This window comes from Gymnoscopelus braueri (genome assembly GCF_963280865.1).
Source record: "Gymnoscopelus braueri genome assembly, chromosome: 3".
NCBI lineage: Eukaryota > Metazoa > Chordata > Actinopteri > Myctophiformes > Myctophidae > Gymnoscopelus > Gymnoscopelus braueri.
The window spans coordinates 28532659-28556517 of NC_137612.1; the positions used below are offsets into that span (position 1 = coordinate 28532659).

The window sequence follows — 23859 nt, forward strand, 5'->3', positions numbered from 1 at the left end:
AGTGTCACGTTTGCTCACACTAAACAGCACCATGCAAATTGGCCTTTGCTAAAATCACAAAACGATAGTGGAAGTACTAAATGTTTTACTTAAGTATAAGTATCAATACTGCAATGTAGGAATAATCTGTTACAAGTCCGGAATTCAAAATTCTCTTGATTAAAAGTGCAAGTATTGGTATCAAAATGTACTTAAAGTACCAAGTGGAAAGTACTCATTATGCAGAATGTCCCACTCCAAAGTAGGCTAGTTTGTCAAACTTAGTTTGTTGCATATTAGGACTAGTCTCCCCAACTCACAATGGTGCGTCTTGGAGTATTTGTTCTATGTAACTAGTGTAGTTTAGAAGTGGTGGAACTGTACTTTTTTCTGTAAACTTCTAATAAAGTATTCAATCAAAGTTGAAACCCCTTTCTGTCCAGAAATGTCGCAAATGTGCATAATGGCCGCTAGGTGTCGCCCCACCCACAGTCACAGACAGACTGGATGATGATGTGTAAACTTGTTGGAGGCTCCGGATGGGGGCGAGCTGTGTGTCTGATGACTGATCCGTTTCATCGAGGAGTAGGGAACTTGAAAACTTAACCGCATTCAGTGGAGAGATCTGGGATTTGGGATCTGCTTATTAGAGCCATAGAACCCGGCCAGTCAGCCAGCCCCCCACTGTTCCCAGTAACAACCAGACCAGAGACCCCGGGTTCCCCTTTCTCCTGAAACGATTTCCGGCGGTGCCATGGATGATTTAGGTAAGTTCGCATATTATATCCGAAGGGATTCCACAAAATGTCTCACATTCTGGACAAACATGGGCATGCTGTGAGCTGCTAGCTGTGGTTTGTTAAACCCGCCCGAGCCTTTCAGGCGTGTTCACAGCAGCTTTAGTTTGACAACATAACGTCTTATAAATCCAGGTTAGGTTCGACCACAACATAATGGTTCTTGGACAAACAGGCCCTGCATGCGGACTGTGACTGAGCGACGCATCGAAGAGAGAGAGAGGAACCTCATTAGATGATTAGCTTCAGCTTGGTGTTTTCAACATCAAACATCTTTAAAGTGAGAGTGCTTTGCTTTGAGGCTGTGGACGTGTGACGTGTGCTTGTTTTCCGTTTGTGCTCGTATCTGAGTATAACGTAATGGACCGCCGGGTTCCTGCTGCAGCTGTGTTAAAACGGATACTTGTGGTTTTGTGTGAAGTTATTCTCATTCCCTAGAGACCATTCTGGTCGAATATAGCCTAGAGATAGGGTGAAACTTCAGCCATTATGGTGGCTGCTGCTGTGCTGATATACCTACTGCTGATACACGCTTCAGATTCCTGCTGTCCAGCAGTGGTTACTTTAATGTTGTTGTATAATTGCGATATGGATCTCCCTGGGTCTGAAATAAAAATCGAATTGTTATGTTATGTTACTGTTGGTTGGTGTGCTCCTACCTGCAGGAATAAGACCAACAACACAAACAATGGCTTATGGCCAGTGGTGTAAAGTAACTAAGTACATTTACTCAAGTACTGTACTTAAGTGCAATTTTGAGGCATTTTTACTTTACTGGAGTATTTCCAATTTTCAGTACTTTCACTTCTACTCCACTACATCTCAGGGAAAACATTATACTTTACTCCCCTACAATTATTTGAAACATTTAGTCACTATTACTTTGTAGATTTAGATTATTATTACAAAACATGCATTAACCACTTCAGCCTTATACATTTCGGCCATTTATAGCCGATCTACAAGCTCACAGATCTTACAGCTTGTAGGTCTGCTGTTTTCAAAAGATGTGTATACATTTTATACGTTTGAAAACTTGTGGGACAGGACATTCTGCATAATGAGTACTTTCTACTTTTGGTACTTTAAGTACATTTTGATGCCAATGTTTTTGTACTTTTACTCGAGTACATTTTTGAATTCCAGACTTTCACTTGTAACTGAGTATTTCTACTTTGCAGTATTGATACTTTGACTTGAGTAAAAAAAAAATACTTTTTCCACCACTGACTGGCTTATGGCTCACTTAGTGATAGAGTAGTAGGAAATGAATGGCCTCAGGCTAGAAGTTGTGTTGACATAGAAAGGGTGCCTGTAGCGCTACACATTATTGGTGTACACATGTTACTACTATAGGTCTCCAGATTATAGTCACTTGTTATAGTTGCTTGTCAAACCACCACCAAAATAATGGAGATCATGGGTAAAAGTATTACAATTTAGCTGTATTTCTTCAATGTCCTCTTAATTTATTAAACCATTTATTAGATTTTTGGCAATGAATGTACATGGACTATTGCAGGTTAATTGCACACCCTGACCACATAGATTTTGTCATTAGGTTTTCTGAATATTAAAGACAAGCTGCTATGAAGTGCCTCTCACTTCAAAGCTATAGAAGGGAAAAACGGATATCATACAGAATGCACACTTCTGTTTGAGTGAGGACTCCCTGGCAACTGTAAGGTTAAGTTTAGTCAGACATCCGTGAAACGCAACTAAGGAGTCATGTTCGTATGATGCTAAACATGCAGCAGAATACATTCGTACAGTCAAAGATGATAGATGTGCAGCAAAAGTCAGCCAAAGGGATTGCCACCATGTGAACTGCATTGAGACTTGCTGACTGAAATTGCCTTGTTTACCTTTTGTTGCCTTTCCATTGCAGGGACAGATTTCCGTGTGTCTCGTGTGATAGCAGTTCTGACTATGTATTAAACCAAAGCTACTTGCTATACAGATGCTTTTACATGTACTGTAGCTGATAATATTAAGAAGAGCATACTAGCACAGTAGGTGCCCATACACTTTAGATAGCTGCTTGAATCTTTACAGGTCGCAGTCCATCACAACAGTGATTTGCCAAGTGCTTACCAATCTGCTAATAAAGAAAAAATACTATCCAATTTAATGCAGTTTAATGGAAACCTAGCCAAACTCTGGTTAAATCCTTTATTCAGTGGAAGTATTTCAGATACTGAGCCAAGAATATTTGTCATTCTATACCCAGTCAATATTTATGGATACCTTCTCAACTTACATGAGTGAAGGGCTTTCCTTAAGGTAGGCGCTTAAAAAAGGGAGTTGCACAAGCCAGCGTTAGGTCCATACCACAAGGTAGTAAATTCTGTCGTGAGTTTGGAATAAACTTGTCACGACACGATGGGGCATATATACAAGCATAAATGAAGTGTAGACCATGGATGGACTCTGTCCAGTCCAACGTTAGCTGCCCTATGCTCAATGATGTGCACAATTAGGTTTCTTTGGGTTTGGGGGAGAAAAAAGTTAATTTGCATTGATGAATACATATTAGTGTTTCACCTATATGCATTTAACCGTGGTGCACCACCACAGCTTAAATTTGAGCACCACAGTTAACATTTTCTGTAAATTATTATTATTATTATTATTATTATTGGAATCTTATGTCTTTAATATTTGTGACATAATTTTACAATACACATAATTATGAGTTTAAATATGAATTGTCTCAAGATTTCTGAAAATAACTGTTTTATAAAGTATGTCACAAATATCAAAGACATTGTAAAACAAATATATACATTTTGAGCACCAATTTCTTGCCCCTTTTTTTTGCGTCTGCACGCGGCTGTTCACCACCACTGCTACAACTTCATCCTAGGGGAAACACTAAGAACAAGATCAAGGAAGGGAAGAGGAGTTAAACATTCTTTTAAGATGACCCAGATGCAGTCAATGACATGGTGTGTAGATGAAAGAGTTGAAGTGAGGTATGGATCCATCTACCCCCAGGCCAAGGGAGAAGAATGTAGCCTTTATATGTATTTTTAGCTGCTAGAGAGTCCTCCTTAAGTGCTGAGCCAGCAACACCTTGACCCCCCACTGACCTCTTGGTGTCTCTCTCTCTGCCTCACTGCCCCAAACCCCCTGCCCTCTCCCATACTTATCTATTTCTACTTATCTATTTCTAAATCTGTTTATTTCTTGCACTTTCTCGCATGTCTGTCAAAACTGTCAGACATGTCTTGCAGTATAATGGATTGTCTGTGGTGTGTTCACTTATCAGGTCACTTTCTCCCGAGATGCACACACAACATGAATGCACACAGATCTTTGTTTGTTAGTTCGATCTATGGCTGCAACGATCGATTATCTTCTTAGAGATTATTATATTGATTACGTTTTCCATTTTTGAATCTAATAATCGAGAACCATGTTTTTTGCTATTTGTTTTATATATATTAGCGAATCAACATTTACCAAAAAAAAAAATCCATTAGTCCGATTAACCAATTAAACCTTATTTTATACTTAATTGTATAATGGTCTCATGCGATATTGCGAAAATAGCAAGCAGATATGCAACGAGTTGTGAGCTTGTAGTTCTGCTATTCTTGCAATCTTTAAAAATAAAGATCTTTTTGTAATCAATTAAATTGATTCGTTCGATGATACTTTTAGTTCTGTTGCACCCTTAGTTCGATCCTCGGGTGGATGGATACCGCATCCAGCAGTGGCCTAGGGACCTGGGTGCAGGCAAGACATTTGGGATTGGGCCACATCCCATGCAAGGATTGGTGCTCAGCCAAACTGTATGGTCTGTACCCACTGCATTGCCCCACCCTCCCTCGTCTCCCTCCATACAGTACCATTCCTGTGGTGCACCACATAGGAAGCTGGAGGCTGTGATCTATTGACAGACTGAAAGCTGACTGAGTTAGTGGGAGAGCTGATTAGCCGTGGCAAGATTTGGATACACGCCACATTGTACTGCTCAGTGGCCTGCTCAGTGGCCTGCAGTTGTAAAACATTTGCCTCTTGCGCCATAGAGGCCGTGTCAGAAGAAGTAGGCTACATGTTGGAATTTTGATATACGGTTGGCTCATTCTACATGCAAGACACAGATTTATATGAGTTGCCGGCTTGCCGCTCCTTGCTTCTCTGAAGGCTTCATTGACTAGAAGATGTGGTGTTTTTTGAAAACTTGCATTGACCTCCTTCTCAAGAGTTATTTGGGCTGCCAAGCACCCCTCTGCCCCTCCCTGCTTCATTGCACTGGGCTTGCACCAACAAGACCTGCATATCAAACACACTCCTAAGTTATCCTTCTTTCACTGACTTCACTCCCTCCCAAGTCTGTCTCTTGATCCACATTATCTCTCACTTTATCTCACTTTTCTCTCTGTGAATATTTCTCTCTCTCTCTCTTTCTCTCTCTTTCTCTTCTCTCTCATTGAAGTGTTCCAACCCGTCAGTTTAAGTAAGATCATAAAGTCTGAAGTGACTCCTTCGACTCTCGTCGGCAGCATGGCAGCTAAAAGCCCCAGTGTTTGAAGTGTCATTCAGTCAGTGGGAGTAGCCGATGTTCTCCAAAATGTGAGCTGATGTAGCTATCTGGGTGTAGATTTTCTTGACATTGGTATTTACTTTTAGTTCTGTCTTAATTTAAAATATGTGGACATTTTACACATGTGTGCATGAGTCAGTTATTCTAAGGACAATGAGAGGGTTGACATCGCTGTCTCACGGTAGTTTCCCATTCTTAACGAGAACCAGCAGCACACATGGAATAGAGAGGACAATAACCTGGGGAAAGATGAGTCATTCTCTCTCTCTCTCTGTATGTCTGTCTTTGTCTGTCTCTCTGTCCGTCTCTCTCTCTCTCTCTCTGATGACAGCACATCCTTTCCAAGCCCCTGTGTGTGTGTGTGTGCCTTCCTGCATGTGGCGTGTTGGAACCCCTGGGGAGCTTGTTTGCGAGCACTCTTGTTTTCACCAATAGATGACTTTAATGCCTTTGGCAATTTTTATGCATTTCTGCATCAGTAAGAATAAAGTTGTGGAATAATTAGCGACGCTCTACATTTGAGTCAAACACAGTTGTATTTAGAATTAGAAAGAGCTGAGGCTAGATTAGAATAATGAAATACTGAATGTTAATTGTACAAACGGTTTCGTATCCACTGAGAAACGGGTATAGCAGCAACCGAAGTTCCCCTTATTAAAAATATACACTGAACTTCCTCATGAGCATGAGGATATGTATGTCTAATCAGTTCACAGAATTATAGAATCTGCAAGCTCTTGGCCCGCCTAGAGGAGAGAAAGAAACCCTGGCCTCAAGTCTAGGTTTTGTCCATCTGTCTGAATTTAAATGCTACTAGGCTTTGAAGCATATGGTACACACACACACACACACACACACACACACACACACACACACACACACACACACACACACACACACACACACACACACACACACACACACACACACACACACACACACACACACACACACACACACACACACACACACACACGTACATGCTCCAACTCGCATACTGCTGGTGTGGAGGGTTAGCTTGGAAGGGGAAGCTGACTAAACAGCCACAGCATTGCACAAAGCTGAACACCATGTCATCTCTCACAGGGTCCAACATCACATAGTAGCCTAGTATGGAACAACCTTCTTAAATGTTTGAGTTTGATTGATTATCGATTATAGATTTGATGAGTAAGAGAGACTAGCACCTAGGTCTGCTATCGAGCATTTTCACATGGAAGCCATTTTACTCATACATCATGGGATGGGATGGGGGGGATGACAGAGTATGATGCATGTTGAACATGGCTACCATGTGAAAATGGTCTATGAGGGAACTCATCAAGTGAAGGGATAACCTCCTATGAAAAGACATATAGACAGATATTTATGCTTAAAGGGACCGGTTTTGGTTTAAACCTAAACCCCATTGTTCTGATGTGAGGAGATCATATAATGTGTGTATGTAGTGTGGGAAAACATAGTAGTGTATTTCTCCTGTGAAATACAGAAGTACACGCGGCATACACGTACTACAGTATAGTGTCGTTTCGTGTCATCGGGCATCGTCATGATCACGGGCAATGCACTTTCCCGTTAACCACTTAAACCCTATATTGTTGACCGGGGTCCCCCAGGGGTCTATCCTTGGCCCCCTCTACATCAAATCTATTTGAAATGGCTGCTCTACAATCTCACAGTGTTTCACATTGCCATGCATTGTGAGCTTATAGATCTGCTATGTTTTTGCCTATTATGACATGTCCAGAATAGGGACGCTAGTGTTCAGGCTGGTAAAGGATTGAGACTATGTAGACTTGGTCATTAACTAAATGGCTCTGGATGCGATCACACTTTACTGTAAAGATGTATGTGCTAGTTTTCATTTCTACTTTTGGTTCCCAGCCAAGTTCAATGAAGCCTTTTTCACTGACCACCATCTAGCCAGCTGGAGAGACGAGTTCAAGACAAGGAAATATTGCCAGTGACCTGTGTTTCAGGAGCAGTGACGAAGATGCCGACTGCTGCAGGCCATGGTCTTAGTCATGAGATGCCTTGTCGACATGCCTCATGTCAGTCATGTCGGTTTCCTGAGCAGAAGGGAAATTACTGATTTGTAATATGAAATTGTTCCACTGTGGGCTCGAGTCAATTTCAGGGTTTCTGGAACAGGTTTTAGCATTTAAGCAACTCTGGTTGGTCTGCCTGTACTTGGTCTGCCTGTACTGTATGTCGGCCCAAAATCTTGAGAGGTGGTCGCAGTTTATCACAAGTTACTTACAGCCACTTGTGACATATCCTGAAATTGTCATATTTGTTGTATTGCCTAGAGCTGTATTTAGCCTTCTATCATCCTGCTGAGTTGATGAATTCAGTTCCCTGTTGAATTCCCCCCTGGTCGGTGAGTGTTGAAGTATCCCGGAGCAAGACACTTAACCCCTAACTGCTCCCCGGGTGCTGTATTAATAGTGCCCACAGGATAGGATGAGTAAATGCAGAGGACAAATTTAACATAATATGTACACTGACAAAAAATACCTCAAAGGAGTGTGCACTAAATCAGTGGTTCTCAAACCTTTTCATGTCAAGGACCCCTAAATTGGCACTTATTAGCCCACAGACCCCCATTTGAAAAGATATGCCAAGGACCCCCATACGAGAAGATCTTTACTGCTCTAGCAGTGATTCTCAACCATTTTAATTTCAAGGACCCCCAGTTTGACATGTATTAGGCTACGGACCCCCATTTAATGGCATTTCTATCTCTGGGACCCCAATTTATATTGTAAAATCAATGTTAATTTAACTCGGAGTGTACAAATGGAATCAAATGGACCCTTTAGGGTCCATTTGGTTCCATTTTGTACACTCTCTGAGTTACAGACCCATAAGGGTCTATTTGGTTCCTAATCTATAATTTAGCTGGGGACCCCCTGGAACTCCCTCAAGGACCCCTGGTTGAGAACCAATGCACTAAATTATTACATTCACATCCCCCTGCTTGGTCGACTCTTGATCGACAGCTCTGTGCTGTTTATCTCGTTTGGAAGCTCAAACAATGCTTACAAACAAGAAAGACTGACCTACGAGGATACTTTTGAAGCCAAAGCTATCCTTATAGATCACTGCAGTTGCAGAAATGCACATGAATCAAATCAAATGAAGTGTTTTGATGCCTGGTGGCCATTTGGAAGAATGTACTGTACTTGCATTAAATAATCTTTTAGCTTGTGTTTCCTTCTGGCTCTTCAGTGCCATTTTGACTGGTACGGCTGGCCTCAAGTATTTGAATAGGCTATTCACATGTTTGTTCAACACGTTGGTAGTCGAACAATTTTAATATTTATTTTAAATATTTTAATCATTACACAGCCATGTCACACGTGCACGCAAAGTTGAAAAGGAGAGTATCTGCTTTCAATATGCGCTCAGGTGCATCTGCCGGCTGCCGCTGGCTGCTTGTGGGTGGTTTGACTAGTATTGTGTGGCAGTGACTAGTGTCTGGGGTTGTTGTTCCCTTTGGCTGAATGGCCATAGCCATCTTAAATGTGTCACCACTATGAACAAAAATGCTTCATAAGAACAATCCTGTTGGCGTCAGTTAAGCCTAGTTCAGACTAAAGATTCCAGACACGTTGCAGCTTGCAACCACTCGCAACAGAATCCCCAAAACTGTGGTATGCAACATTATAAAACTGGACAGTCCACACGGGTGCTGAGCCGTTTCCATAGCAATGGTATTGTCACAGTCCCTCCGGGATAATGGGATATAAACAGCAGATGTCCTTAAAACTGGACAGTGATGGTCAACATCAAGGTGGTGATCGGAGATTGTTTGCCGTTTCCATAACACCTTAAATATATTTATAACTTATTAAATAGCTATACACTCTCCCAGTCTCTCTATTTTTCACTCCCTCTCTCTCACACACAGGTGCATGTGGTAAAAAAAAGACTGACCCACGCATCACTAGAGGACTGTGTATTTGGGTGTGAGAAATGAATGAGTGTGTATTTGGGTGTGAGAATGAGTGTGTATTTGGGTGTGAAAATGAGAGACGGAGAGAGGGGTGACAACATGTAACATTGCAATGGCAGATTTGTGTGAGCAACGCGTTTCTGTTTGATCAGAGATGAGTTGCAACTTGTTGCTTGCGACTGGACCAAGTTGAATCTCTTGCATCACAACCAGCCGGCTAAGATTCACTATATGCATGGACAGTCATTGACAGAACTACAGAAGCCTAAGTTTCACATTCTCTTAATGACTTTCATTTTGTTTCCTGTAGACAGAACCTCAGTGCTGCTGTGTGTACTGTAGTCGATCAAATGTATGAATGTAAAACCTTTTTTCTCTTCTTAATTTCCCCCTCGGTGAATCTCTCGCACTAACATTGTTCCTGTGTAGTTGTTTATAGGTGAACAACCTTGTCTCTCAACGGATATTTCTTATATCTTTATCATCTTCACCAGTAACAACAAAAACAACCCTTTGCCGTAATCTGAAGACACACCTCTTCAGACCCCACCTCACCCCCTAGCACTTCACTCTCCCTGAACCCCTTCCTGACACCTTCTGCCTCGATTGATGACTACTTACGTTTGTTTTCCTAACCACAATGTAAAGAATGCAATTTAGATGGCATTTTATTTAAACGGATGCTAGCAGGTTCATTGTTTACCTAGTATCCTATAGTTTCAAGTCACAGATTATTTCAATAGTTTATTTAGATTGATGCTAGATTTTTGGTTTGCCTGAGATCCTAGCTTCTTGAGGCACTACAGTCTCTGCATTAAATGCCTAAGTTGATGCAACTTGTAACAAATCTACTTCACAAGAACAATGTTGGTGTAACAAAAGATATTTGCTGAAAAATATATGTTTTTACATGCCTAGATTATCAACTACAATGCATCTTTCGTGAGCTGTCTTTTCATGGTTTTACACAGAAAAAATGCCAGTGCAGCTTCCTGTTGTGTCGATATGATTAGCTCTCTAGACGCGACGTCGTATTTATTTACCCTTTGCAGAGATGGCAATCTCGCCTTCACCATCAAGACCTTTTGATTTAAAGGCTAACAATTTAAAAAGTATTCAAATATTTGCATGGAAAGTGTGCAGAATGTCCAAAGCGTAAACAAAAGGCTGCCCTAATTGACTGGATGGATTGAGGGTTCAGATAACATGGATTGTGTTTGATCAGTGGAGGGGTTTAGGCCAAACAGGTCTCCTGTGGCCTTGGCTTAGCCTTTAATAGCAGTCACTGACAGACAGTTGGTATTGGTACTGGCCTATTAGGGAAATAAAGCAAGGAAGACGGCACAATGCAGCCCTTTGATGAGGCGTGCACGAGGAAGGGAGAAAGACTGAGCGTGTGCATGTGAGAGAGGAGAGAGAGAGTGAGCACAATGTGTGTGTGTGTGTGTGCGCGTGTGCTTCTAAATTACAGAGTGCTTGGGTTTTTAGTTGGATTTACAATCAGCGTGTGGCTCGTTAGGATCATTCAGAAGGCCTGATCTTCAGTTAACCTCAGTCAGCTTAATGACAACTCCATGATGCTGGGTGAGAATTAGCCTGCTACAGGTTTATAAGGGTAGTGTGTAGTCAGGGTGCAGCACACACGCGCACACACACACACACACACACACACACACACACACACACACACACACACACACACACACACACACACACACACACACACACACACACACACACACACACACACACACACACACACACACACACACACACACACACACTCTGGCTCTCAAACAGCGCTGATTGTTTATCACTGGAATGATTTGGGTGGACGGAATGCGTTCCAGACCCCTATCACTCCCTCCTGCTCCCTCTATCCCTCCGCCTCCTCTGATTGTCCTGCCAGAGGGGGACAAAGAGTGGCCTGTCCCTGGTCCTATGACCCATACCAACCCTGAGACATGCAGAAGAAGACTGATCCAGTGGTGGAACAGGGTGGGGCTGGGCAATTAACCGAAAATAATCAAAACCGACATTTACTGTAGTACTGTAGGTTATTCAAATAATCGAGAAGCACATTTTCCCCCCCTTTATGTCTCAATAAATTGAAATATTGTATAATCAACTAAATTGATTTATCTGATTAAGCCCTATATTATACTTTTTTGCGCAACGGTGGCATACAAAAATAGTGAAAATAGCTGTTGCATTGTGAGCTTGTAGATCTGCTGTTTTCACTATATATATACATTTTTGGTCATAATCATTCATTAATCGAGGCGAAAGTCATCGTGATATTGATTTGAAGACATATTGCCCAGCCCTAGAACTATGTGGATGATTTTAATAATGCTAATTGTGCATTATGTTTGCTGTAAAACAATGACCCACTGCTATCAGTGTCAGTGGACTAAATACATGAGCATCTCTTGTCTTTTTTTCATTTAACTTACGCTTGCAACATTGTTGCATGCTTGCTAGAGCTCAAATAACCACAGGAAAAACCAAGCAAGCAAACTATATGTGTGTTATTTCCTTTCTATGCGCTGTGATGTGGGGTAGATGAAGGTGGGGTGGCTGTTGGGGGGGATTTATGAAGAAGAGACACTGTTCTTTGACTGTGGTTCTGAAAAACGTATGTTTCTATGTCAGTGGTCCTCAAACTTTTTCCTGTCAAGGACCCCCATCTCAAAATATTTTGTTCCAGGGACCCCCAGAAGCAAAGATTTTAATTTAAAAAAAAATTGCTTTAAACAATATATATATATTGAAAGATTTGTACCAATTTTCCACGATTTTTCAAAAATAGCAGATCTACAAGTTCGTAGCTTGCTATTTTTGAATAGCCAAAGAAATCAAAAAATGACACAAATGTGCTCCCGGATTTAATTGGTTAACCCTAAATAAATGTTACTACACTACACTACGTTGAATAATAATCCAATAATGTTCTGCCCAGTCTCTACTCTTATTCCAAATTAAATTATAATGGACAGAATGAACACCTCAACTTGAGTAGGTGTGCTATGGCTTATAGAGCAATGCCACTCATGTCAAACACTACAGATGTACTTTCTGTGCTGAGAGATAGACAACATGGGACCACAAATCCAGAGAGATGTTGAGGTGGCAACATCAGTTTAGTTTGAATGATTATTAAGTTAATATTAAGATCTTAGCCAAAAATATCTCCACCTCATCTTTGAATGGTGGTTGGTCCACCTTCATTGTCTGGCTGTTATTTATTTAAATAATGTTTTTTTTATAGTAGCCAATTATTTTTGCCCCTTTTTTTTAAAATCCCAATTTGTTGTTATGCCTTAAAGGAGAATACCGGACAAATTAAGTGTTGTCTTTGATGTCTCGTTACTCACCTACCGATGTGAAAAGTGGCGTTCTTTTTTTTAACTTCCTGCGAGCCCACCGTTAATGGCTAACGACTTAACACTGGTTGCTTGTTTCCAGAACCTGGCAACACGAGTTGCCAGGTTCTGGAAAGAAACAAGCAAGTTTCAGCGCATGTTTGACTATCATGAGACTCCACAATGACTAGCAGTAGAGAAAAAAACAACTTTGCATCGGTTATAGTAGACGAATCTCCCTAACCCACGCGCTCCCATTATGACAACGGAGGGGGTTTAAATCTATGGAATCAGGGGAATCTATGGAAGAAAAAAAAACGCCACTTTTCACGTCGGTAGGTGAGTAACGAGACATCAAAGACAACACTTAATTTGTCCGGTATTCTCCTTTAACGCTACACACACATTTCTGTGTTGCCTGCCAGGAAGACGTAGTGTCTCTGTCCCACTGCTCCTGTTCATCAACCCCTGCCCCAGCCCATAGGATTTGCTAGTGCAGCGACAAAAATCGCTGTAACGTCGACATTTATCATGCAATTGTTTGAACAGTTTTTGGTCCGTTGTTTGATGGCTGCCGTGTGGTTTGTGAGTAGTTAACAGGAGAGCTTATGTTTGACCAAACAGTCGCTCTTTCAGACAGCTTGACTTTGTGGCAAAGCATTTGGTTGACTGAAAGATGGTAGACAATGCAATCTGGTTAGCTAGTGGGTTTGATGCAAAGACACCATTGATTGAAGCCTGGCCTGTAAAGGTAGGTAGATTGATACTATCATTAGAAGTGAAAGCCTGTGGCTTCAATGTTAAAAGAGCAACGTTAATTCTGCAATCTTGTTAGGTTGACTGAGTGGTAAGGCCTGATAGGGCTGGCTCTGTGGAGATACAGGATTTCCTGTGTGATTTTATTTATTTTTCTTCTTTTTAATGGTGCAGAGTAGAGGCCATACTCTGATGGACTGGCATAGATAGAATCTGGACCCTGTGGTCAGACTGGCTGACAGCCTGGGAGGAAAACAGCTGATGTGCCCTTTCTTGGACACTAGATATATTAAGTGCAAACAGTTTCCTGGCAAGGAAAAAAAAAACTTGCTGCCCACTTTACCTCTATCTATATTTCCCGGAAGATGATATCTTCCTTCTACTCATCAGAATCTATAGACTTAGTTCTTAATCAGAGTCTTCGGATGGATGAACATTTAATCCCTGTCCATGTGGATCAGATTTAGATTTTGTGTAGTTAAAAAAACAACTTCACTGTGATATCTGATCTGTGATCATAGAATTATCACAGCAAACATTATGTCAATAAGAAATATAAGTTTGATCAATCAAATAATATTGTATATAGTTTTGAACTCCCAGAGGATTCTCTTGTGTCACTCTCTTTAATTGTTCCCTACTTTGCTCAACAGTCTACAAACAAGGTTAGATTCTGACCATTAGTCTAGATAGATACTCTGACCACTGGCTAATAGGTGGATGCTTCTACATTTGTTGAAATGTACCTGAAAACATGGTCTCTGAGACAACTATTATGTGTCCAAAAGTTATTGTTATTTGTTTGCATTTATTAAGAGTTTATTGACAGAGATAGTGGAGAGAGACGGGACAGGTGAGAGTAGGCGAATGACACGGCAAAGACCTTTACTTGATAGCAGTATTTCCATTGCCATTTTTGGCAAAGAAGAACCAGAATATAGTGTATGTTCCACGTAAAACAGAATTAGGCCAGAAATGATGTTATTGAGAAACCCTGTCCGTCTGTCTGGGTGGAGCTAAACGAGAGATGAAGTGTTAACCACAAGACTGTTGTACAGTCAACAGAAACTAACTATGTGACAAACCCTTTATCAGGAGGTAAGTGCACCGGATTTAAAAATGTTTATTCTGTTATGAGTTAGTGATAATCCTTTGATAGGAGACTAAGACTAGCTAACCTTACAGTATATGCGGTTTGACGCACACGGATGTTCCTTTGATCGTTAACCCATTAAGACCGGGAACGCATCTGTGTCATTTTAAGATTTATTTGGCTATTCAAAAATAGCAGATATACGCGCTATGAGCTTGTAGATCTGCTATTTTTTTTAAACCGTGAACATTTTGTGCAAATCTTTGAATATATATATTTTTAAAGCAAACATTTGTAACTAAAATCTTTGCTTCTTGGGGGGGTGTCGCTGGAACAATATATTTGACAAATGTTCGCTTTAGAAATATATATTCAAAGATTTGCATACATTTTCACGATTTTTCAAAAATAGCAGATATACAAGCTCATAGCGCGGCACTCGGATCTGCTATTTTTGAAAAGCCAAATACATCTAAAATGACAGAGATGCGTTCCCGGATTGAAGGGGTTAAAGATGTCTGTCCAGCATAATATGAGTGTATGATTTTACACTAACTATATGCACATTTTACCCACTTAAAACCTGGCATCCCTATTTGGGGCATGTCCCATGTCATACATAAAAAAAATTCAAGCATCGTGGCACGTGGTGAGTTTGTAGATCAACTATTTCGCGTATTTGTCGTACTGCAAGGTATATACTTAAGGGTTTAAGTGGTTAACATGGAGTATGATAGTACAATCTGCCAAAGCCTCATTGAAGCTGCATGACATGATGCTGTAATTAACAACTTGAACCCCAGCATCCCTATTCACAAAAAAAATGCAGATCTACAAGCTCACAGCTGAGATCTGCAACAAAAAAAATGGGGGGGGGGGGGGGGGGGTCGAAGAGATTTGGTGTACTGTAGACCATTGGTTCTCAAAGTGGGGTCCAGGGACCCACAGGGGTCCTTGGGGGGGTTCCAGGGGGTCCCCAGCAAAATGTGTTAATATAGCATCACAATAATTTTAACCACTTTAACCTTTTATACTTTGGCTATTCAAAAATAGCAGATATACAAGTTCATAGCGCGGCACTCTGTGCCGCACTATGAACTTGCAGATCTGCTATTTCTTTTCGTGAAAATGAGTGCAAACCTTTGAATATATACATATATTTTTAAAGCGAACATTTGTAACTCAAATCTTTGCTTCTAGGTGTCCCTGGAACAAAATATTTTGAGATGGGGGGGGGGGGGGTCTGTGGCCAAATACATAGCATTTTGGGGGTCCTTGACACGAAAAAGTTTGAGAACCACTGCTGTAGACAGATGGGTATAAGCGGTCCAAGTACAGTTGCAACTCGGGTCCATTTCACTAAGACTAGATGGTTTAAGTATAATAGGCTACATTCTCAGTAGCAGTTGGTGCTGGTTCTCTACAGAAATGTTAGTTTGTTCAAAAACTCTGGAGGCTAGTGGCCTAGAAGATAGTGACTGGTCCTGTGACCCAAAAATCCCATGCAGGTTCAATCCCCTTAACACCAAATGTGCCTTTTAATAGTCGTGTGCCCCGTTTAGGTGTCCTTGAGCAAGACACTGAACCATAGCACATTTGAAATCATTCATGCACGCATGCACATATATATATATATATATATATATATATATCTCTCTATCATAATAGTCGTAGACGTCTTGTCTTGAGCTATGCATTTCTCAAGGCTTCCTTTTCCCCTCTTGGATAAGAGCAGCAAGCTAAAATGTAATTAATTCTCCCAATGTAATTATCAGGGTTTTCTGATCCAGTTTTCATGTCTCAGCCTGGATAATTATCCTGTGCTGCCAAAGAATAAACAGGCTTTATGGGGCTGCCCATTTAGTGACCGGGTAGCTCAGTCGGTAGAGCACTCACCTGGCTTTGGACAGGTTCCAGGTTCGATCCTGGGCACTGCCAACTCGATGTATAAGTAGAATGGCTCGGTTAACTACAGTAAGACAAGCAAGTATTGAAAAGGGGATAAACTAGCACTAGTGTAATTTATTAAATCAATGTATTTGTTTTTGTCATATTCCTATTACATATCAGATTATCAGGCACATTATTGACTGATGAAATTGATTGAAAAGAAAAGAAGAAAAAGGCAATAATAAATATAGAATATTCTCTGATGTTGTGGCAGAAGAGTATGTCACAAGTATATACAGTAACAAAGCAGTTGATTCATAATTATTTGCCAGACCTGTGGTAGTACTATTTACATTTAATAGCATTGGTAGCGGTCGAAGCGTTATTCATCCAAGCCTAGGGGAAATTCAGCCTAGGAAACCCTATACGATACAGCTGAGAACAGTGTGACATAGTACAGGACATGTGTGTAATGATGTGGGATAAAAATATGACATGAAATTCCTCTATGGCAGTGGATAGCTCATCAGTGGTTGGGTGGTCTGTGCCGTGTTGACCAGTGCTGCTATCCATCATCTACTGTGGGTCTCTCTCTGCTCTTACAGGTCATGGTCGCAGAGGTATTTATAGGAGGCCTACATGTTTCACTCCATGGCATGTAGCCTACTTACACCTGTATGCAAGTGTGTTGTTCTGCATATGTGCATGCGTGTTTTGTGCACACGCATGTGTGTGTGTGTGCTTTGTATGTGCACATGTGCTTGCAGGTGGTGGTGGAAATGTGTGTTGAGGGGCATCTATATGTTTCGGTCTTCGGGGCTACTAGCTGTAAAGAGTTATAGTAAAAAAAGAAGTGGGTGTGTTTTTGGGTGTATGTACAGTATGTCATCTCTGAAACAGCTGGACCCACTTAAGTGCTGAAAATGACAACAAGCTGTGTGTGTGTGTGTGTGTGTGTGTGTGTGTGTGTGTGTGTGTGTGTGTGTGTGTGTGTGTGTGTGTGTGTGTGTGTGTGTGTGTGTGTGTGTGTGTGTGTGTGTGTGTGTGTGTGTGTGTGTGTGTGTGTGTGTGTGTGTGTGTGTGTGTGTGTGTGTGTGTGTGTGTGGTGAATTTCATTGTGGCGGTCTGTCAGGTTGAAGGTTGCTACAAATCAGAAAAAATCTGTCATTTCAGCTTCACCTGCTTCCAGCTCCTGTCTCACAAAATGTTAGAGAAAGTCTTATATTACTAAACCGCAAACCGTTTTGCTAACCGAAAAGAACAAATTTTCAAGTGAAAAAACGTAAAACCCAAACAACAAAAACCTTTTCGGTGAACAACCAAGTAAAAAATAGGGTTTGAGCCTGCTCCCTGTGTTCCAAAGAACAGTCTTCTAGAGCACAAAGCAAATGTTTCTGCCCCCATATGTTCTGTCTTGCCTCCTGTTCCTCCTTCACTGTCTTATCTCTCAATCTCCTTCAGTTTGTACATTTATCTGTTTTCCACCTCTTCTCTTTTCACACATACTATGCTTGATACGGAAGTATTTAACGTTGTTGTGGCACGTCTGGAATTCTTGTCAGCCAGCCTGTGCACCTTGCTGCCCATCAGATAAGGAAAGAGAAGAAGGGAAGGAGAGATGAAAGGGAGGAAGGAAAGCAGATAGGATAGAAATGGAAGGTAGATGCCAAAGGTAACACTGATGCACAGAAAGAAGACTGTTGGCATTGTTGATGCTTGTCATGTGGCGCTGGTGATAATGGGTTCCAGTGAGTGAGCCTGTTTCTGTAAATGCTGTGACATTTATGTAGCTCACAGATAATGCCCATCTAGGATGCAAAATGTTTCTCTTCTCTCTCTCTCTCTCTCTCCCCTCTCTCTCTCTCTCTCTCTCTCTCTCTCACACTCGCACACAGCCAGTACATACACAACAACTCAACACTGCCCTCTCCAGGTTGGACAAGGTTATGTCCATGGGGTAGGTCTAAAGAACCAAACATCGATTAGACTAATGTGCTCCCAGTAGAGCTCATATACTTAAGTGAGCTGCTACCAGTAGGCCTCAACTATCATTGGTTACTCTGCAGCTAAAATGCTTTGATGGAGTAGTTTGTGTTCAGCGTGGACATCATTTAATCATTTCTTGCTGTAGTCTGCAGTGATAGACTTAACGGTGGGATTCAGGAAGCATGTTGTGCAGTGAAAAAGGATGCAGAGTTGTTATGGCAGGATATCCTGTCAGGGATAATGGAGGCTTTCCCCTCTGTTGTTTAAATGATTAGGCCCAAACCTCACAAGAGTACGTTTGCAGTACACATGCAGTATCACTTGGTCTAATTTCATCTCATTCATTCTTTTTGTTTATTGTAATCTGAAAGTAGCATTCAACAAGGCTGATATAAATAGAAATAGAAATAGAAGATATGTTTTATCTCTCTCCCGATGGAGAGAGTTAATTGCAAGGACGTCTGGACTACAATAAAGATGGCAGCACATCTAAGTGTCCCATTCTTCAAATAACGTTGACATTGTCAACCAGTAGGTGTCTTTACCCAACACCATGGTCAAAATTTCTCAATGGAAGAGTACAGAGATCACCTCCAACCACTGCAGATTTACAGTATGCTTGCTAGTTACTTTGTAACATACTGTACCACACAGATTGGGTGAAATAACCTTTTATTCATTAATATAAGTCCCGGATAGAAGCTTTAAGTGCTCTGTACTTCTCAGCTCACACATTGTACTCTTGCTAACTGGTTTCCTTTCCAACCCCCCACTTCTTTTCCCTTCAATATCCTCATCTCTTCAGTCTATTTTCTTCCATCTTTTTCATCATCCGTTTTGCTTCCCTTTTATGTTCTCCCTCTCTCTCTCTCGCTCTCTCTCTCTCTCTCTCATAATGAGCCCCATGTGGAGAAGTGTTCATGTAATTAAAACACACGGCATTCATTTGGGAAGGGAGGAAGGGAGTATCCTCAATCTGCGTCAACCCAGATTTTAGTCAGGGAACATATCTGTGCCACACATGTCCTCCTCGCTATCTCTTCACACAGTCTTGCAGCTATTTAATCAGGGTATCCCCGCATAGTCCATAAATCGGTTGGTTTGGTGTTTGTTATGTGAGATATTGTGAGACGAAAAGTCAATTATTTTTTCCTTTTTAATTTGCTGAAACATAATAAGCACATTTTCTAGTAAGTATGAGATTTAAAGAGGTGCTTTTATATTATTGAACTTGGCACTCACATTTTAAAGATTTGTAAATTAAACCCAGTATAAAACATTTTTTGGGCTGTTTTTTGATCATTTTGACCATTAGATTTTTGATCACAGGTACAAGTGTAGAGACACAGGAAACGGTGACATGCAGCAAAATGTCCGGCTGGCCAAGAATCAAACCGGGGACTAACTAAAGTCATCACAAAATTACATTTTAGGTGTTGCACTGTTGACGGGTATAAATAAGCTTAACAATACGTATCCTGAATGGTAGGGTTGTGTTTAGGCCTGCAACTGTTTCATTATTTTAATCAAATAATCCAGAAGCAAGTTTTTTTTTTACATTCTATTTTGTAACAAATCGATCAGTTACGCCCAACTTTATACTTTGTTGCACAATGGTGTCATTAAAAAATGTGATGCGTTTTTTTGTCTAAAACGACTTGCCCAAAATATGGATTGATTATTAATCAATTTTATTAAATGATCGATTATTTCTTATAATTGATTAAATTGATTTGATCGATTAACTGTTGCACCCCTAGCTATTATGATTTCATACAGGTTTGTGCTTGAGCATGGATGAGGGTATGTTAGATTTAAGGGTTTAGGATTCTTATTTTAGATGGGTGGGTGGGTGGGGGGGTCTAAGGGCTCAAATCTCTCCTCTCGCCCCTGCCAGCCAGGGGGTCTCTGGGGGCTTTACGTAACACATAGCTCTCACTCTAATACTTCAAAACGAACATTTGCCCAATGGAAATCATGCAAAGAGGTTCACACCACACTTAGATTGCCCGAAAGGCTCCCTTTGATGGGATATCATCGAATTAAATTAGCTGTGCTCCATATTCCCTCATCAAACATATCTTCAAAGGTCTCTCTTTTCAGCGAAAAAGGATGGTTGATTTTAACTGGAGTTTAAAATTGAGAACGTGTATATCTCCAACTTGCAGGCAGCCACTAGTCAGACAAGGTTTCCTCCTCATTCACGACGGCAGTAATTAAAGTATGCAGTTCCATGTTTAACCACTGGGGATCTAGGTCAGTGGTTCTCAAAGTGGGGTCCGGGGACCCCCAGGGGTCCTTGGGGGAGGGGTTCCTGGGAGTCCCCAGCAAAAGTAGTTAATACAGCATCACAATCATTTTAACCACTTTATCCATTTATATATTAGCTGTTCAAAAATAGTAGATCTACAAGCTCAAAGCGCGTCACTTTGTGCCTCACTGCAAGCTTGTACATCTGCTATTTTTGGAAAAAAATAAAAATATTTTTTTTCTCTTCTGGGGGTCCCTGGCACAAAACATTTTCAGATGGGGGTCCGTGGCCAAATTTATATCAATTTGGGGGTCCTTGACATGGAAAACTTGGTTTGCCGTGGATAGAATACTGTGCCATTGCATGTTCCTTTGGCAGTGAGTATGGACACACCTCCGAGCAGACTTCATATAATTGCAATGTGGATGTGTTTAGAGTGTGAGGATGGGCCAGAGCATGCCTGGCTCATAAAGTGTTCAATGAATAAAGGCATCTCTAACCTCTACAGACCTTTTTTCACAGCAGACGCAGCTGAAGCCAAGAACATTAGTGGGGGGTCTGTTTCATTTTGAGGTGTTTCTGTTTGCCGCCTTGAAGGTAACTGTACAGGAAATGCTGGTACAGCTAGCTAGATGAAACGGACCCAGGATGAATGTTATTTCCGTTAGCTTGCGTTTAACCATCTACACTAGGACAGACATGTCAAAATGTCTGCTTTTACTTTGGCGAGAGTGCACTGTGCAGACATTAAGCCCATATTCTCGTCAGGTTGTACCAGGGAAAGAGTCCCTGTCGGTCCAACTCGGTCGTGTCCTTTTGGTTTGATATAGGGCCTCATAGCAGCATCAAGTCATTTCATGTCTCCCGCACCAAAGAATTACAAAACATGAACACATATTTGATGTGCCCTAGAGGCACCTTCAAGGTTGTGCAATGTGCATTGACTTGTGTTTGGGAGCGCTGAATTGTTTTGCGCTTGCATGAATTTTGCTGAACTGTAAGGGCTGAGTTGATTAATCTCCTGTTACATAAGACATCTGGACAAACATCTGTTGCTTGAACTTGTCACTGGTACCGCTGCAGTAATGATCTGACCTTACATGAACAACACAATTGAATGTGTAATGTAAACTCAAAATAGATTGATCAAATGTAATCAAAGCTACACAGTAAAGTCATCTGTGTTCATTTAACTCTGAACGTGTAAAAATTGATCGAAAGGGTCAATTTGGGTCAATGTTTACACTCTCTGAATTAACCACATGGACCCTGGAGTCCCTATACTGGGCATGTCATAATAGTTAAAATATCTACAAGCTCCCAGCATGTCGCAACGCAAGCTTGTAGATCTGCTATTTCCTGCGAAGAGATTTGGTGTAGAGGTGGACCAAGTATAGACCCCTGGGGTATCCTGATCAACGAAGTTATAGTACGGTAGTTAAAATAACTCACAGAGAGCGAACCGGATGAAGGCCGGGATTCATTCTGGTATATTTATCCAGTTGTTTGCAGACAGTTTTCAAGTCTTGAAAACAGTTTAAAAAAAAAGAAAACACCTATGGTTTTAAGCCCAGTAAAGCCTCTATCTCTTCACAGTCTCAGTAGGTGAATCATTATTTACTGGCACAACAGACAGGAAAACTTGAAGCCTTCTGTCTGTGTGGCGGACGTTCTTTGATGTGTGCCTTCTTCAGTAGCAGCTTTTATAACGCACCATACTTGGTATGAATAATGATGCTGGGGTCTTTTATTTCTCTCCCTCACATCTATGCGAGTGTTTTTTGTTTTGTTTTTTGTCTCTAGAGAGAGAGAGAGGCACACACACGTTTGTATTAATATACTTGTGAGGACATCAACATTTTAGGACATTTCCCCCCCCCCCACTTTTTGACATTTTTAACCCGAACCTTGAAGCCTGAGTTTAATTGCCTGCCATTGTTGCGCACCTACATAGCCGATCTACAAGCTCACAGCGCTTCACACTGCGACGTGTTTTGTGCTTGTAAATCGACTATTTTGGTTGTGCAACACCATCGCACAACTAAAGTATCAATCAAGCCTAGATCTAACCTTTTTATAACGATAAAACGGCAATGTTTCTGGCGAGGACCAGGAAAATGGTCCCCACACTGTATAGTAATATATATACACACACACACACACACACACACACACACACACACACACACACACACACACACACACACACACACACACACACACACACACACACACACAGAGAGAGCTATCTGGCTACTGTAGTGTAAACAGGAGGCTGTGCTGTGTCCATAATGAAGGTCTGTGGAATGTGCCTGTCCTGCCCGGTGTCCATGTGGAGAAAGAAACCTCTGCTGTGAAACCCTGTCAGCTGGCATGCTAACCATGTCAACCATGCTAACGTCAAAGCAGTCCAAGTGGGATCTGGTGTTCAGCCTCCTCTGCTGTGTCTCCTTTCTGTCTGCGGCCAGGGGCCAAAGCATAGTAATAATAATGTCTTTATTTGCATCGCACCTTTCAAAACACAAGTTGCAAGTTAGTGAGGTAAAGAACATTTTTCAAGAGGTAGAGGCAAATTTAAAGCAAATACAGATGACATTGATTTTTGATTAAGGTGTTTTCATAGAATCCTCTGTCAGGTTATTCTCTACTGGGTCCACGCTGCTTCTGATGATACGAATATATACATTGTGTAGATAAGTGATGCAACAGTTAATGGAACTCATTTATTATAAAAATAATACATTTTAATATAAGAAATATTGAGGGGAAAAGTTTATTTGAAAAATATATATATCGGATATACAAGCTCAAAACATGTCACAACAATGCATTGCGTTCTGAGCATGTACATTTTCTGTGCAACACACTAACTTTCTTGTCTTGCGGGTATTGGAACCCTTGTCTCCCACGCAAGTACTAAAATGTTTACCACTGAGCTGAGCTAATAGAGCACGCTTGCTTTTTGCAAAAGTAATTCATAGAATAATTGCTAATAACAATTAGGTATTATATATATATACTGTACATAATTATTACTACAAAGTTCTCAGTTTCCTACTTGTGATTGCGAGAATCCTGAATAGATGAAATTGCATATCTGTGAGGTCACCTCAAAATAACACAACCATCATGCTACATTATGTGACCAGGACTATAAAAAAAAGAAAAAAACAGTACATGGACTATTTAGATGTAGATAAAATAAATATACCTTCAACTTAAATTAAATAAA

The 23859-nt window shown here is 41.0% G+C and overlaps 1 protein-coding gene across 2 annotated transcripts in view; it reads left to right on the forward strand.

Annotated features, from left to right (window-relative positions):
• The first annotated feature begins 535 nt into the window (after positions 1-535).
• LOC308082763 (paxillin-like) overlaps positions 536-23859 on the forward strand; it is a 45459-nt gene continuing 22135 nt past the window's right edge. Inside the window, exon 1 of one of the 2 annotated variants that reach the window (XM_080424763.1) lies at positions 536-746. In XM_080424763.1, the coding sequence (XP_080280889.1) occupies positions 734-746 (13 nt within the window). In that variant the 5' untranslated portion in view covers positions 536-733. The remainder of the gene's footprint in view (positions 747-23859) is intronic. The other variant, XM_080424764.1, reaches the window with a different exon arrangement.